At 37.8% G+C, this 18308-nt stretch overlaps 1 protein-coding gene across 2 annotated transcripts in view; it reads left to right on the top strand.

Annotated features, from left to right (window-relative positions):
• OTUD7A (OTU deubiquitinase 7A) overlaps positions 1-18308 on the top strand; it is a 414798-nt gene that overhangs the window by 324372 nt on the left and 72118 nt on the right. For both annotated transcript variants that reach the window (XM_027851792.1, XM_027851793.1), the window contains 2 exons: positions 8678-8779; positions 15399-15526. In XM_027851792.1, coding sequence (XP_027707593.1) covers positions 8678-8779; positions 15399-15526 — 230 coding nt within the window. The remainder of the gene's footprint in view (positions 1-8677; positions 8780-15398; positions 15527-18308) is intronic.

Below are 18308 nucleotides of genomic sequence, written 5' to 3'. Positions count from 1 at the left end.
GAAATATTTATGTGCCAAGCCCTAGGATAAATACTTATTTGGCTGTGTGGTTTTAGTTGTTCCCTGCACTGTGCCTTTCAAGGGCAGACATCAGTGATGGATTGCCTCCTAGACCTCCCTGGGAATTGAATTGAATATCAACATACCAAATGAAAAAGGGAGTTTCTACTTGTAAGTCCTCTGGCTGAAGGACAGATGCTATCATGTACACCATGGTAAAGTTTTGGGGAAGCAAAAAGCACTGGACTGAGAGATTCAATTGGCTATCTAGTGTGGGATAAACTGTCATCTGGCTGATCTGTTTCCATAATTTCCTAACACATCATTTTATGAGCGTGGTAAAAGCCAAGAACATGTGGACCATCTCATTGGATGTTCCATTACTCACTACGTACTCCCTTTGGCAAATATCAGGCTATTTGTAGGTTCTCCTCTCCAATGGAGAGGACAAAAAAATACTGAGCTGACATTCTGGACAGTTCCCTCCTCCATAGGCAAACCAAACATGTGGAGATCTGCATTTAATATCAGGATGGCCAAAATGTTTGAACTGACCATAAAACTATCAGATTGCTTCTTTCATGGTAACCCAATTCAAACAATAATAGAATGACCTGATGGTTCTTCAGAGAGAAAAAAAGAAAGAAAGAAAGAAAAGAAAAGCAGCACAAAACCTGAAGCAGTTTCCACACTACTGAAATGAATAAAAGTCAAGAGTGGAAAAAAGTCAAACAAGGGACTTGGCATTGTGTAACAGCTCTTCTCCCCCAAAAAACGGGTTTACTTGGATTCAACATTTTTTGGCCAAGTTGAGACAAATGAATTTATGTGCCCAGAAATAGTCTAGAGCATCTCCTTTCATACATGTTGTTTTCATTGAAGGTTGCATGTAATCCACATGAAGTTCTTGAATGACAGTCAAACTGAAGTGTGTATGGAAGGAAGGAGGGAAGAAAGAATGGGAGGGAGGAAGGAAGGAAAGAAGGCGGGAAGGGAGGGGAGAAAGAAGGAAGTAAGGAAAGAAAGAAGGAAGGGAGGGAGGGAGGAATTCCAAATCATCTTCAAACACATCTGAACATTTCTATTCTGAACAGGCATACTGGTTTGACATGCCCCATAGTTCCTACATGCCTTGATTTTCTCATCTGTAATGAAAAGATAATATGTAAGGCAACATACAATGCTTTGGTTATCAGGCAACATTGAAGAATAGGGTGTTCCACAGACATAAATTTTACAGATAATTTAAGCTTACCTTTTAAACATCCAACATGTGTATGTACACACACATGCATGTGTCTGTGTGTATTTGTTATCTGTGTTCAGCTATTTAGGAAACAAATATTTCTAAAAAATGCATCATGTGCTTTTAAGACTTCTTAAATAGAGTATCCTGTATCCTCTTTTCTTGATGTTCATTATGAACATCAAATATTCTACTATAATGCCTCCAGGGAATATTAGACTATGTAGCATCATTTGTCCCTATGCTAAATTCCCTCAGATTGCTGAATTTTTTGTGTGTTCTTGAAGTTTTTTTTCTTTCCTCTCCTGGGAGAAGTCAGAAGCTCTGTCTTTTTTGCTGAAGGCCTGGCAACTATCACTTCCTACTTCTGTAGGAACTTCCCCTTTAATCCTAAGCAATGTGCAATTTTAAATTTCTGCTGCCTATCTGAAGGGGATTATAAAATCAGATTATGAACTTAAGAGAACTATGTGTAAAATAAGAATGGAGTTCAAATGATGCCCTGTACAATTCTTCTATAAGTGAAGTACATGCATATACTTCATCACATTCATGTTGATTCTCAGGCATATTTTTGCTCATTTTCCTGATTTTTAATCACATTCCAAGTAGTTGAAGTTATCAGTGACAATCTTAATCAGTGTTAGTAATTTTCAAATGAACAGGATATTGGATTTGTTTCTAAAGACTGCTTTCTGTGTAGAGCTTGCATTGTAACATCTGTATTCTAACATCTTTATCTGGTGTGGATGTAGTGCTTCACCATTTGCTTTGTTAGTTGATATCAACCAAGTGCCTAGAAAAAAAAAATAGAAACTTCCTGCTCAGAGTCAGTGCTCAAAGCCAAAGGAAAAAAAAAAAAAGAAAAAATGAAAGAAATAAAAAAGAAAAAAATGGCAGTCTTCTTTTCTTTTTTACTCTCCAGTCTCTCCCCTTTCTAGAGTAACATGAAACCACTTCTTAAGACCATGTTTCTTCTGTCCATTTACTATCTCCATTGACTTCACCTGAATGAAAAGCATAATGGTACAGGAAATACTGTCGTGGCTTCCTCCGGATTAAGTGACCCTGATTAGGAATCTGTAGCAGAGGTGATTATTGAATCTTCAGAAGACTGACTTTAAATGAAGGAGAAAGCATGCGCTCCATTTGGAATCAGGCTCATCATCTAGTCTACAAAATGACCAAGTGACCATCAGCCAGGACAGATAAATATGAAGCTAAGGGCTGATTTTACGCGTGTTACATAAGCCATGGGGGCACAAAGAGACCCATAGACTTTGATCTCGTGACTGTGACACAGAGCCCAGTCACCTATGACCTACCCAGACCTTTTGCTTTCACAGAAGATGGTGGTATAACAAGTCATTAAGGGCATGAGAAACATGCCTTTCAGGTGCTGAGAAGGAAGAATGGAACTCTAAGAATGGGCATGAGGGAAAATAGGGGCCATCCTAAATCATTTTATACTGTAACTGTAGTTTGGCAGAAAAAGTGGCAATATGTGCTGAGAATCTCAGAGAAGTGAAACAAACAGAAAAGGGGGAAGGAGAGATTAAAAGAAGGTATAAATACGAAAATGAAAAACTGGTCATTCTTGGGGTTCTCTGGGATCAGTTTTCTTGAAAGCCACTTCATGCATTTTTGTGGCTACCTGGATGTTTGGCATAAATCGCTATTATCAAGATGACTCTCTTGATGATCAAACAAATAATTTTTGTGATTTATCTTCAGACATGAGGGAAATGCTGAGCCACCATGCAGCATTTTAATAATGTGATTACAGACTGAGGATTGAGTGCTAATTCTCACATGCTTGAACACCATTGTAATGGTCACTCGACCCTGAAATATTTAATGAAATCAAGATCACTTACAGTAAGGTTCCAGGCCATGTTACTTTATTAATTAGTCAGTAAACAAGAATTTTTAAAATACCTTCTATGTGCCAGGTACTATGTTTAAGTGTTGGGGATAAAAGAAAATCCCCCCCTCCTCCCGAAAAAGGCAAAGACAACCTGTCACATGGCCCAACTTAATCTATCTCTTCTCCAAACTGGGTCAGTCAGCATGCCCTTACAGGCACAGTTAAAAGGAATTCTAATAATTCTGTGGTTTCCAGTATAACCCTGAATTTAATTAGACTTGGGGCATTATTCCTGAGCACTCTTGAAAAGCCACAAAGTGAATTACATGAGTTACAACTCAGTGATTCCTCCCAACCCCCCAACTCTTTTTCCTGTTGAGTGAGATTCCATTCCTGAAGAAAATACTAAGTACCCCTTTTGATGCCTACTCAAGGAAAACAAGATAGGGTACATCAACTTATACCACCTCTTATCTTCAATAAACTTTCTTCCTCATGAGCATATCGGGAATTTGGGAACATTTCTAGGGCTGAAAATTAAAAGTAATTTGCTGCGTTCTTATGCTTGGCCACATGCTTGGCATATGCTTAAATAGGGAACATCTAGATCTTCTTTGGCCCAAGAAGGAATCAGATTGCTTCCAGCATTACCAACACTCTTTTGTAATTTGACTAATGGGTATATAAATATAGCAAGGATCTGTGCTCTCATTAGCATATGTAAGTTCCTCCACTAACACAGATCACAGATCTACAACCTGTTTATGACCTATTAGATGAATTCCAGGGAATTGCTTGAGGCATATAGAGGTTAAAAGTTAAGACTTGAGATCGGAGCCAGGGTAAGAGGAAGAATTTTGACCCAGGTATTCCTGATTCCAAGCTCTAATACTCTAGTCTCTGTTCTATACTGGCTCTAACACAATTATCTGAAACAAAAGTGTGTCTAATCCCATTCACTTACCCATGTGATATTCATTGAGCACTACTGTAAGTAAGGTACTGTTAAGGGTATTTTAAAAGTTTAAGATCTAACCCCAGCTCCCTCAAGAAGTATATAATCCAGTAGGGGAAATAAGACACAGAGCTATCTACAATATGAGGCAGTTTATGATGTGTTATATGAGTGGTAGAAAGTGTTATATATTACAAGATAATAGACCATGAGCAGAGGGAGAGGAAGAAAGGAAGATGTCATTCCATTTAGGTTTATATACTGCCCCCTAAGATAGCATGCAATGGTATGACAACATAATATTATGAAAATAATATTTTCATGTTAGAATGAGTATAAAAACTTCTGTCTGGCTATACCACTGATTGACTTATACCAAATCACTTAAAATATCTAAGCCTCAGTTTCCTTATGTTTTAAAAACATATTAATGATTCTGCAGCTCCAGAGGCTTCAATGAGATGATATAAGGAGAAATGTATTGAAAATTGTAAAATGCCTATAGGAACTATATAAAAGAGGAAATTCAAAATAGGTACTATATTCCATGAGGAATAAAGCTTTTCATAATCTGACTCTAGCCTCTGTTGGAGGTTGATTATACATTATATTTTAGCATGATAATAATATTAATAATAAATATAGCTAACATGTGCATAATGCTTTAAGGTTTGCAGAGCATTTAAGAAAGATTATCTTATTTGATCCTTTTAACAGTCTGAAGTAAGTGGTGTGACTTTCCCCATTTTACAGATGAGGAAACTGAGACAAACGGATTAAATGGCTTGCTCAGGGTCACACACGTAATAAGTGTCTGAGTCTGGATTTGAAATCAAGTCCTCCTGACTTCAACCCCAGTGTTCTATCCATTATGTGACCTGGCTGTATCTACTCTATATAGCAGCTGAATTGAACTACTTGTTGTGTGTCCTTGGGTAGGCTGTCCACCTCCACTCCAACCCAATGCCTGGAATTCTCTCTATCCTCACCAAGGCCTCTTTAGGCACAAAACTGCAACAAAATAGGAGCTTAATAAATGTTTGTTGCTAAATTGGGGAGAAAAAAAGGAAAAGTGTAAATTGCTCAATTATGAATATAAGGTATTGTTATTATGCAGGCATCAAAGACCAAAAGTCTTTTCTGAGTGAGACTGGAATTCTTCTTGTGGCATGGCTTAGTGTCACCAGGAAAGCTTAAGATTCCAAAAGAAGGAAAAAGGTATTAATTGCATACTAGAGATACCTAGATCTATGTACCTTTTTATGAGGTAGTTATATCTATTCCAGAGCAACTCAGTTTCCTCACCAGTGAAATGAGAGAGTTAAGACTGTTACGAATGCTAAGGTTTCTCTGCAGATGTGGGGGTCTGTGATTTAGTGGAGAAGAACGGGGGAAGGAGGAGGAAGGAGCAATAGATCTTTGGTATGAGGGCTGGAATAACAAGTCATTTGAAGGAGAGGACAAGACAGACATCGAGTCAGCTTGACAATGTGGAACTGAGCTCAGCAGAGACAATGTCATGGATTTGCAGAGAGAGGAGTGTAGTGCCAATTTGATAGAATCCAATAGCATTTTTCCTTCTTTGGAGGATTCTGCCCTAATTCAAATCAGTTAGTACAATCAACAAATATTTATTAAGCTCCTACTATGTACCAGACCCTATGTTAAATGCTAAGACTTGTGAGATTATAGTTTACTAGGTGACAGTGAAGTTATAGTCTACTAGGGTAAGAATTCTTAATATTTTTTGGATCATGGACCCTTTTGGCAGTCTGGTGAAGCCGATGTGCTGCTCAGAATAGTATTTTTAAATGCAATACATAAAATACATGGGACTATAAGGGAAAGAAATTTTACTGAAAATATATCAAAATATATTTTTAAAGTTCTTAGACCCCAGGTTAAGGACCCGTGGCAGAGGACTATAGCATCTTCACAGAAATACAAAGTAAGAGAATCACTATTCTCATAAAAAAATCCATTTTTTTGTTCTATTTCCATGAACATTTAGTGTATTACATATTCCCAAGGACAATCACTAAAAGAACAAGAATTTTGAAAAATCCAATGAATACATAATAGAGTAGGAAAAAGGATTTGCAGAATCATGTTTGCATGCTGCAAACAACCATGTGATCCAGTCCAGAAGAGTTCTGTTTTTCCTTTTCTTCCATGTATCACAACAATAATAAATAACTCGCCCAAGGATATGCAGCTACAAAGATACATAGGAGAGGAACCCTCGGACTCTCAGTCCCCCCTGCCTGAGACATTTCTCCAGGCTCAAACAGATGACCCACTTTGACACTGTAGCGGGGCACATTTTTTGAATTTTAAAAATAGCACATACATTGACATGCCCGCAGGCTGCAGACTTCTCAACTTGCCCACACAGCATGCAGCATTAGGACATTTGTTAGTTATGAGCTCCCTCTTGCGTAGATATTTTTGGTTTAAAAGGCCCCAGTCTCCTTGCAGAGTTGCAAAAAGCCACAGCCTTCATCTGCCTGAAGATTTCAATATGTAGAAGTTTATTTGAATGCATATGACTTCCCATTATTAAGACAAAAAGTCCAATACTAAAAGAATTTCCATGATAGGCTGGTAATGAGAGGGACCAGAGCTTTGAGATCCGGGGTTTTTGACTCTCAGTGGCAGCAAACCCTGAGCACGTACACTAACCCAAGGTTAGCTTTGGTTGCTTAGGTCTTTCATTGTTAGTGGGCCATTTGAGTGTCATCATCTGGGATCTCGCAAGCCTCAGTCTTCTACTTTAAATGGCAACTCAGTTTTAGCTTCTTCCAGCTTGGATTATTATTTTTAAAAATATTCTGCAAAAGGCAGGTGACAGGTTGTTATTTCACAGCCTGAAGACAGAAAAGTTGCTAAAAATTATCACATGTTATTTCCAATTATGCGTCTCCTAAAGGCCATTCAGTAGCACTTAAAATCAAGGTTCTAAAATGCACATCTAATTTCAATTTGGTAAGACCTGTTGTGAATTATGAGAGGTACCAACTGATTATTAGAAGTGTGTGAAGATTATCAGCTACCTGGCATAACATGTGTATGACTATTTCGCCCATTAATGTCAATCTTTAATTTATTGTTAATGGGACAAGTTGCTTTTTGTATTAAAATTTTTATTATTAGAATTTATATATTGAGTCTTACCAAGAAAATCCATAGAGTAATCAGATATTTAGTATACCAGATACACTGGTGAAATTTTATGCATTAATTTTTATTAATACAGTAATTTAATAGGCAGTAACTGTCTCATTAATTCTAAATTAAATTTGTTTTGGAGAGGGTTTTTTTTTCTTTAACCATGACCTATTGTCCTTGTTGTACATATTTTCATGACTCCTTTCCAGTATTCTAAAAATGGTAACATTTCTCTTATTTTTTAACAAAACATATAAAGATGGCAAATGGCATATGGATAGTGAAATATGGCTGCTCCCATTGTTTCTAGTCTCATTAAGTATTATTTCTTTATATCAAAAAAAGGAAAATCAAGAACAGTTTTTTTTAATTTTTGTGAAGGTGTTTAACCATTGATTACTGACTGAATTGTAGTTTACAAAATCAGATGCCTGAAAAGTTGATTGCTAAATTGTATTACCCAAATCAAAAATATGCAATCATTAATAGTGATTTTCTGTTACACTTTTTCTCTGCCTGCATTGAGAAATTTTAAAATAGCTATGTTAACATACTAGCTTTAACAATATTTGATACCTATTACACAAGATAGAGAATAAATTGTTATCTTGGCCTATCTTCAAGGATGCATCAGATTAGCTGGACTGTAGAAATTTAGAAACCATCTAGAACAACACTTCCATTTTGCAGAAGAGGTTACTGGGTCTGAGAGGTCCAAATGCATTCAATTATGAAAAATAATATGAAAACACTTGTTTCCAAATCTTTGGGGGGAAGCCTAATAAGTTATATTTCTCTTTGAAGCTTCAAACCCTTTTCTCAGTCACTCTAAGCAGTTTTCAAATATTTTCTGTTAACTGTCATGTGAAGTTGAAAATCAAGCATCATTTATCTACTTTAGGGTAGAAAATTAAGGCAAAGGTGGAACCTAATGATGGGCCTGAAGTAAAAGTAATAATGGTTTCAATCAATTTGCCCTGGAATAGACTTTTATAAATAAATATGTATTAATTAAAAATGATGAATAAGAAAAATTAGGATTAAAAAAATAACATTCAGAAGCAAAAACTACATACAAAACACCTGTGGACTAATAAAGAAGATTTTTTTGGTCCCAAAAAAAGTCATTTTGAATTACTGATTAAATGACTGAGAGTGACACAATAGAAGAGAAGTTGACTCAAATTTTCCTAACCTTTTTGCTTTTTGAAAGCCAAATTTAGCTCATCCTTTTCTTAAAGGGAAAAAAAACCCCTAAATTTTACTTAAGAAGTTAGATAAGTCTTTCTATAATCATGAACCAAAATTCTTTTTATGAAACTTTTAACTAGTAAACACCTACTGGTTATCTTTGACACTGTAGGGCATGTATGAGCCATACTAACATCACAGTGCTGCTTCTTGGAATTTGCATTGTCAATAAAGTAAGTTTCCATTTCAGGTCGTCTGAACTGGTGGTCAACAGTGTGTACGAGTTGCAAACGTCTTCTTCCATTGGCAACGACAGGGGATGGAAACTGCCTCCTACATGCTGCCTCACTAGGTGAGTCCAATAAGGATCAGAGATCTGTAGATTTCCCAAACATGCCAGTTTCTTTACTAACAGAAAAGATTACACAAATACAATAAATGCCTAGTGAAGACATTGTAGATATACAATTTGAAATGACCTTTGGATGATGATTAAGACTTAGTGGCAAGAAAAGAGTAAGGTATATCATATGGGGAAACAATGTGAACACAATGTAGATTCAAGAATACATGTGAAATATTTAAGGGAAGATAAGTAGACCAGTTTGGTTGGAATGGAGGATTTGTGCTGGTGAATAGATGGTGGGAGATAATATTTGAAAGGTAATTTGGGAGAGCAAGCTATGGAAGGCTCTGCATACCAGGTTAAGGACTTTGTTTGGAGTGCCTCTCATTTCTATCTTCTCCAATCCAGCTTTAACACAGTTGCCAAAATAATCTCCTTAAAGGTACAAACTTGACCATGTTACTCTATTGATTATAAATAAAAATCGATAATTCCCTATTGGCTCCAAGATAAAACACAAATACTCTCAGCATTCTCAACCTTCACAATCTAGCTCCAGCCTACCTTTTCAAACTTTTAAAAAATATTTATTATTTATTTATTTTAATATCCTTTTATTTTTAAATTTTGAGTTCCATATTGTCTCTCTCCCACCCACCTCTTCCCCACCTACTGAGAAAGGAAACAATTTGATGTCAATTATACATGTGAAACCATGCAAAATGTATTAGCCATATTACGTGACAAAAGCAAAAAAAAAATTTTAAGTGAGCAAATCAGACTTCAATTTGCACTCAGCATTCATCAGTTCTATCTCTGGAGCTGGATAGCATTTTTTCGTCATGGGTCCTTTGGAATTGTCTTAGGTCATTGTCTTGATCAGAGTAGCCAAGTCTTTCACAGTTGATCATCATTACAGCATTGCTGTTACTGTCCACAGTTATCTCCTGGTTCTTCTTATTTCACATTGCACCATCAGTTCATATAGATCTTATCATGTTTTTTCTGAAACCACTCCCGTCATCATTTCCTATAACACAATAGTATTCCATCACAATCATATACCACAATTTGTTCAGCCATACCCCAATTAAGACTATCCCCTCAATTTCCAATTCTTTGTTGCCACAAAAAGAACTGCCATAAATATTTTTGTACATATATGTCCTTTTCCTTTTCCTTTTATCTCTTTTGGGGTACAGGCTTAGTAGTGAATTTGCTGTATCAAAAGGTATGCACAGTTTTATAGCCCTTTAGGCATAATTCCAGATTGTTCTCTAGAATGGTTGGACCAGTTCACTACTCCACCAACAATTCATTAACATACCTATTTTTCCCTCATCCCCTGCAGCATTTGTTATTTCTGATATTTTATTATGTTATCTGTTATTTTAATTTATATTTAATCAGTAGTGATTTAGAGCATTTTTTTCATATGACTATATAAGCTTTAATATCTTCTTCTGAAAACTGCCTATTCATATCCTTTGAGCATTTATCAATGGGGAAATGGCTCTTATTTTTATAAGTATGACTCAGTTCCCTATATATTTGAGAAATGAGGCCTTTTGTCAGAAAAACATGCTGTGAAATTTTTTGACATTACTTCATTATGTATGACCTTTTAGCAAAATGAAGCTTCCCTGATTATTGCTTTCAAACAGGTCTAATTTTGCTTTTGCTTTGTCTGAGATCATGATTACCACCCCTGCCCTCTTCACTTCAGCTGAAGCACAGTAGACTGCTGTAGCCTTTCATTTTGATTCTTTGTAGGTCTTTCTGTCCCAAGTGTGTCTCTTGTACACAACATATCGTTAGATTCTGGTTTCCAGTTCATTCTGCTATCTGCTTCTCTTCTATGAGTTAGCTCATCCCATTCACATTCACAGATAAAATTGATATAATCATTGTGCATTTCCCTCCATCTCATTTTATTCTGCTTATCCTTCTTTCTGTCTTTTTATCCTGTTCCTCCCCAAAAGCCTGTCTTGCTTCTGACATCTTCTTCCCCCAATCCTCCTACCCTCTTATAATCCCCTCCCACATATTTCTTATCCCTTTCCCCTCCTATTTCCCTATCGGGATAGATTTCAATATCCAACTGAGGGTGTGTGTATTCTTCTTTCTTTGAACCAATTCCAATGAGACTGAGGTTCGAGCATTGCCCACCTCACCCATTTCCTCCTCCATTATAAAAGCTCTTCCTTTATATGAGAAAATTTGCACCATTCTCCTTTTCTCTTCCACCTTCTCCCAGTGCATCCCTCTTTCTCACCTCTCCATTTTTTGTTTTGGAGACCATCCTAACAATCGACTCACATCCATACCCTCTGTTTATGCTGACTCCTTCTAACTGCCCTAATAATGATAAAGTTCTTAGGAATTACATGTATCATTCTCCCACATAGGAATGTAAACAGTTTAACCTTATTAAGGACCTTTTGATTCGTCTTTAATGTTTACCTTTTTATGCTTCTATTGAGTCTTCTGCTTGAATGTCAAATTTTCTATTCAGCTCTGGTCTTTTCATCAGGAATGCTTGGAAGTCCTCTATTTCATAAATATACATTCCCCCTGCCCCGAACAATTGTGCTCAATTTTTTTCCGGGTGGGTTATTCTTGATTGTAATCCTAGCTCCTTTGCCCTCTGGAATATCATATTCCAAGACCTCCGCTTCTCTAATGTGGAAGCTGCTAAATCTTGTGTTATCCTTACTGTGGCTCCATGATATTTGAATTGTTACTTTCTGATTCCTTGCAATGTTTTCTCCTAGACCCGGAAGCTTTGGAATTCGGCTATCATATTCCTGGGAATTTTCATTTTGGCATCTCTTCCAAGGAGGTGATCGGTAGATTCTTTCAATATCTATTTTGCCCTCCGGTCCTAGGACATCAGGGCAATTTTTTGATAATTTCTCGAAATATGATGCTGAGGCTTTTATTTGATCATGATTTTCAGGTAGTTTAATAATTCCTTAATCATCTCTCTGTGTTCTGTTTTCCTGGTCACTTTTTCCAACAATATATCTCCCATTTTCTCCTTTTTTCATTATTTTGATCTTGAAGTCATTAACTTCCACTTGGCCAATTCTAATTTCCAAGGAATTATTTTCTTCAGTGAGTTTTTCTGCCTCCTTTTCTATTTGTCCCACGCTGCTGTTAAAGGAGTTCTTTTCGTCGGTTAATGTTTGTGCTTCTTTTATCTTTAGGCCAATTCTGTTTTTTAGGAGGATATTCTCTTAAGTATTATTTGTTGCAATTTTCTTGCATCACTCATTTTTTCCCCAATTTTTCCTCTACCACTCATTTCTTTCTTTAGGTCTTCTAGTATTTCTTTCTGGCCTTGGGTCCGATTAGCATTTTCTGTGAGGCTTTGCTTGTCCTTGTTTTCACATTGTTGTCTTCTTCTAAGTTTATATTTTGGTCTTCCCTGCCACCAAACTGGCTTTTTATGGTCAAGTTCTTTTTTTGTGGTTTGCTTATTTTCCCAGTCCATACTTTTACTTTGAACTTTATGTTAAAGGTGAACTTTGTTCATCTGGGGGTAGGGAGGTACTGTCCCATGCTTCATGTTTTTTCATGCTACTGTTTTCAGAGCCAGTTTTGAGGGGTTGGCAAGTTTTCGGTGCTCCCAAGGTGATGCTATCCTGGGAGAGGTATGGTCACTGCTTTCCTGGTCTGTGCTCTGGTCTTTACCCAAGAAGGGCCCCTGCCTCCCTGCAGCCTCAAGTATAGTGTTCCTCTTAGCTCTGGAACTGTGACCAAATCCCTTGCTGTCATGCAGCTATAAGTGCTAGTGCTCTTCTTGGCCCGGGAACTGTGATCAGGGCCCCTGCTCTCCTATAATGGATCACAAGCACTCCTCTCTGTCCTGGAACTAGGACTCAAAATTTGCTTATGGGCAATAGAGTTGGCAGTCAGCACCAGCTACAACTAATGCCAGCAAAACGTCCTCTGTAATCTCTTTCTGACCAAAACCCCCTTACCATCTCTGAGCTGAGAGCGTTAGAAACTGCTGGTGCTACTTTTGTAGCATCCTCCAAGACCTACTACTGATGCTCCTGCCATGCTCAGGGCCTGCACCCACTATAGTGTTACAGACCTCTCCTGTGGACCTACTAAGTTGTCTTAGGCTAGAAAAATATCTCTCTTGGACCTTTTGTTGGCCCTGCCCTCCAAAATTTGATTTGAGGCACTATTTCAAAGTTTTTGGAGGGGAATATTGGAAGAGTTCATTTGTATCCCAGCCTGTACTCTGCCATCTTGCCAAAGTTTTTTTAAACTAGGTTCTTCTTCAAAAAATCCCAAGCAAACTATTCCTTGAATTCAAGATGCTATCATCTGCTTCTATGCATTTGCATTGGGCCTCCATTGCCAGGAACGCACTTCTTCCTCATCTTGGCTTTTCCAAATCCATACCTTTCTTCAAGATTCAACTCAAGTACCACCTTCTCTGTGAAACCTTTGACTCTTCCACTCCATTTTCACCTTTTAATGTTTTCTTTCCTCAAATTTTCCTGAGACAGTTTGTTTAGCAGTTACATAGATTTATATATATATATATATGTATGTATATATATATACACATATATACTCTACCTTTTAATATCACATGTATGCACATAATAGACACCCTACCTTCTATTATGCTGACATGTATCTTCTATGTTTACATTCTTCCTACCCCCAATAGAAAACATAAGTTCTTCAAAGAAAATTATGTCATCTTTGTTTTTGGATCACTTAGCACATTTCTTTGCATATAATAGGCACTTAGTAAGTATCTGGTCAATGAATTAGCATTTCATCTTCAGGTAACAGGAAAAAATTTAAGGTTGTGGTTGAGCAATCTTTGGAAGGTCAGTTGTTGACACTGTGAAGAATGGATTGAAGAGGTTGGAGAGAAACTGGGAGTGAGGAATCCGTTTAGGAGACTTGAGCATGTCTAGGCCTGAGATGATGAGAGCCTAGTCTGGAGTAATTACAATGGGAATGGAACATAGATGTGAAAGACATTATTAAGGATAGTAATTTTTGATCCAACATAGAATATCATGAAAGAAAGCTCTCTTTCCCACAAAACCATCACACAATGTGAAGCTGTAGACCCAATGCTTTGTCTTGGGCTCAAGGTGGAAACTATAGGTGACAGTATCCACTTCCCCTTAGGTCTCTTCATGTGGACTAGGGCACAGATTGGATTGGTTGCTGGACTTTTCCTCTGATTATTCCAGTTTACTTTGTGTTAAGCATCCTCTGAACATCCTACTGGACCTACTCCTAGTGGACATTCACTCAAAGTGAATAGAGCTCTTGTGCCCCTGGTCGCTTGGAAGCAAGGACCGAGATGGTGGGGTAAGGGAGAGAGGGAAAGTGAAGGGGTTAGTAAGTGAATGGGAATTAGGACTTAGTTTCAATTGTAATGGAAGGTTTTACATTGAGAAAAATTGGTGCACTGATCACCAGGAAGTATAGCAGGTCCCAGGAAAATCAAAATGGAATAATGCTGCCTCAAGTTCATGACATTTTTTTTTATTTTGAATGGTTTGTTTTCTTTTTGTATTGAAATATCAAAGTGACAAATGACCAGGATTGTTAAAGGAGAATCTACGTGACAGATCCAATTAATTTTAAAGGAGTATAAGGATAGGCTGTTTTATTTGTACCAGATATACTACCAAGAGTAGAATCAGTGCAGCATAGTGGATAGAACAGTGAGCTTGGAATAAAGGAGCTCAGGATTCAAATCATGCCTCTGTTGCTTACTGGCAAGTCACTTAACCTCAAGTGCCCAGTTTCCAAGGAATATCTACTGGGTCACAGACAAGTTAGAATTCCCATACCAGTGGTTCCTTATGCCAACAAAATCCTGGTTGCTTTATACATCATTTGTGGATGCTAAGGGTCAATCCAAGGCCTATTTCTCAGAGAGCAACTGCTGCCACCTCAATACTCAAAATTTTCTATGGCCCTGAATACATACTCAGCCTGGTAGACTGAGACCTTGTTGATTACTATGAAACCTACTCCTAGGGCAAGCAGATGCCCATGGGAATCAGACACGCCTATCTTTAGGACTCTTGTCATCAGCCACGTTATTCTCTTTGCTCCATGCCCATTGCTATTTCTCTTTGGCTGTACTTGGAAACTTATGACAGTACATGTCATTAGTTCAGTGATGTCCAAAGGAGTCTATTGTTATCTCCAATTCCTCCTCGTGCCTACACAGCACAAATGTTATTTCTAAGCCTAAACCACGACCCATTTGATTCCTTGTAGTAAAGCTGAAGTCAGCTGAGAGCTAGTTGCCAGTAGACTCATAGAGACTGAGACGGTGATAGATTTTTGTTGTTCTTGTTTTTTAAGCTAGGCTATCAGCTTGCTTAAAAGGTCGCATTTTTCTTCATTAGTCTGTTTACACTAATGGGTTCCATTAGGAGAGCTTAGAAGTAATGAAAGAGAATCATTAGCTAATGAGGAGAATTTGGCAATTAATTAACAAAATTGCTTTTATCCCTGCAGAAATGGGAAGGCTGTGTGGGGCATGATCTTAATAGTTTTGGCAGCCCCTTCTTCATTTCCCAATCTCTGCCCCCCTCATCACAAGTATACCTCTGCTCCATAGGCATGTGGGGATTTCATGACCGGGACCTGGTTTTGCGCAAGGCTCTCTACACCATGATGAGGAGTGGAGCCGAAAGGGAAGCGTTGAAGCGGAGGTGGAGATGGCAACAGACCCAGCAGAATAAGGAGGTTTGTGCCCTCTGACGTGTTTTTAAAACCCCGACCCCGATCTCCCCCTGCAGTGAGCCGTGAGTGACAGCTGATTCACGGCTTCCTGACCAGCAGCAGGGCTGGGTATGATGGAGCTCAGAGTACAGGCCCCAGGGGCTGGTCGTGTAAGTCAGCATTCCGTCTTCCTGGGTACCAAGCTAAAATTGCTGCAGAAGAGTATTAAAGCTTCAGTTTCAACGCACGGGGGAGAGAAGGTGTTGAAACACTGCCACAGAAACGTTAAGAGCGAGAAGAGCCTCGGGCAAAGGGAGGCAAATTTCAGGGCAGCCCTGCCAGCTGCTCCGGAGTTCTTAGCGGGTAGTAGAGAAACTGCTGGGAAGCACTATCCCCTAGGAGAGCTGCGTCTCATTGCCATCTTTGACCTTGGTGTTTAGACTAGAAACGATAAATCTCAGCAACTTTTTTTTTTACCTCTGTCTGTCCATTTGGAAAGAGCCAAGTGACCAGTTGGTTACAGATCTGAAAGGGAACCTTGAATTTTTCTGACTCTTCAACTTGGAACCTTGTTGGGCAGTAAATTCTCTGGTCCATAGGAGGTATTTGCATTCCACCAATTATTCCCTCTAAAGCCAGACATTTTCTCTACTTTCCCCTTGTATTTTCTACCTGAGCAAGCTTTGGAAGAGCCCCCCCACACACCCCTTTTTTTTTAGCAGCTCTCAGGTTTTTAGTTTTCCTTCTTCTTGCTTTGTGAAGGAGACTATCCCTGGGTAGAGTGCAGGAACCATGGCAAATCCTACTGTGTGCGGGCCGTCCCCTGCCAGTGTTTTTACAACAGGCTAAGTCAAGGGCAGCTTCACAAAGGACTGTTTGAGGAGTACAGAGTACATAGAAACAGCCCCAGGACTATGGGAATGGAAGAATTTACGGTTTTAGTTGATACCTATGTACCTGGGGTCATACTTACTAGCACCAGCTGCCAGAGCTACCTTCTGCCTGGATAGAGTCTCCCTGAGTCACTATCTAGAAGTAATCAGTGTGGAGTGCCCCATGCCCCCCAAAAAATCACTGGGCTTAGGGTGATTGCACTAAAAACTTCCCTATTTGGAGAGGTCCTTGGGGCATATGCCCTAGAGAGTACTCTATTATCACTAAGGGAATTAGTGTCTTATTTTTGGATAATATTTTCACTTTTTGTTATCTCCCTGAAAAAAAAAATTAATTTCCTTAACAAGTATGTATTGAGAACAATGTGGCTTAGTGTAAAGAATTCTAGACTCAGTAATTCTGTTCTCTCAGAAGACCAAGACCCAAGTCTTAGCTCTGCCTTTTATTCACTGAGTAACTTAAGTAAGTGACTTAGCTCTTCTGAAACTGAGAAGTTTCTGAGGTTTCTGCCTCTGAAAATGGAAATGATAATACTTCCATAGAGTTGTTGGAAGGAAGGCAGAAAAGACTGGAAAATGATGTATTTTATGATTACTATCACTATTATCACTGGGTTTTGACTGGGCATAACATTTTGAGGGCTAGAAAGAATACATGTATGTATGTATGTGCTTTAGTTAATACTATCAATAATCACCAACTTAATAAGCTGAGTTTTTTATAGCTTTTCTTAACTTAATGGGTTATTTGTTTAATTTCCCTAATAAGATCTTTTGGCACATCAAAAGAAGGCTTAAAAAAATAACAATTAGCCTTATAAATAAAATAGTAATAAATACTTTTGCAACCTTCAACTAAAATAATTTACCTTCAGTGAAAAAAATCTGATTAAATCAATATTCCATGAAATCTATAAAGAGGGAAGATATCAAAAGGGGTCTTACTTTATATATTTATGATAACTTATGGACATTAGTCACATTATACATATACTGTAATTATTATTGTTGTTCAGTCATTTTCAGTTGTGTCTGACTCTTCATGACCCCATTTGGGGTTTTCTTGGCAAAGATACTAGAATGGTTTGCCATTGCCTTCTCCAGCTCATTTTACAATTGAGGAAACTGAGGCAAACAAGGTTAACTGACTTGCCCAGGGTCACACAGCTAGTAAGTATATGAGGCCAGATTTGGGCTTAAGAAGATAAGTCTTCCTGACTCCAGGCCTGGCACTCCATGCACTGTACCACCTGGCTGCCTATACACTATAATTATGGCTAGTGAAATTATAATTTTTGTTGGCTAATGATAATAGCACTTCCTATTCTAAAGGCTGAAAGGCCACACAAAGATTTCCCTAAAACCAGTCCAAAGATGGATTATTTTTTATTTTTGTTTTTCATTCATTCAAGAAACATTTAATAAATATTATGTCCAAAACACTGTGTGAAGAATCGAGGAAGTGGTACAAAAAAGTTAACATGATCCCTGCCATCATGAAATTTATATTCAAATGGAACAAAATGTAGAAAATGAAATGAAAATATAAGAGGAAGTGTGGTTAGAGAATCTCTATTCCTTTAAGAAGGGAGAGAAAGAGAGATGAAAAAGCACAATGCCAAATGCTCTCATTTGGGACTTTTTAATTCATTCACTAGTTTAGAAAAGACAAAATACTGATTCTATCCAGAAAAGGTTTGAAACCAATTCTACAAATTTACAAGCAAATTACTTAGAAATTAGAATGTACTACATACATATTAGCTAGTCTTTTTGTTACTGGTCAGCTTTTATACCTGGATTGAAAGGACAAGAATTGATCTCACTTGTTATAGCTGTACATATTTTATATCAAGGCAATATAGCCATTTTAAACCAAATAATTGCCAGAGTTCCCTTCCAAGGTAAGGAGG

This window comes from Vombatus ursinus, unplaced genomic scaffold (genome assembly GCF_900497805.2).
Source record: "Vombatus ursinus unplaced genomic scaffold, bare-nosed wombat genome assembly UNPS02009205.1, whole genome shotgun sequence".
NCBI lineage: Eukaryota > Metazoa > Chordata > Mammalia > Diprotodontia > Vombatidae > Vombatus > Vombatus ursinus.
This window is presented reverse-complemented; position numbering and strand designations above follow the sequence as displayed.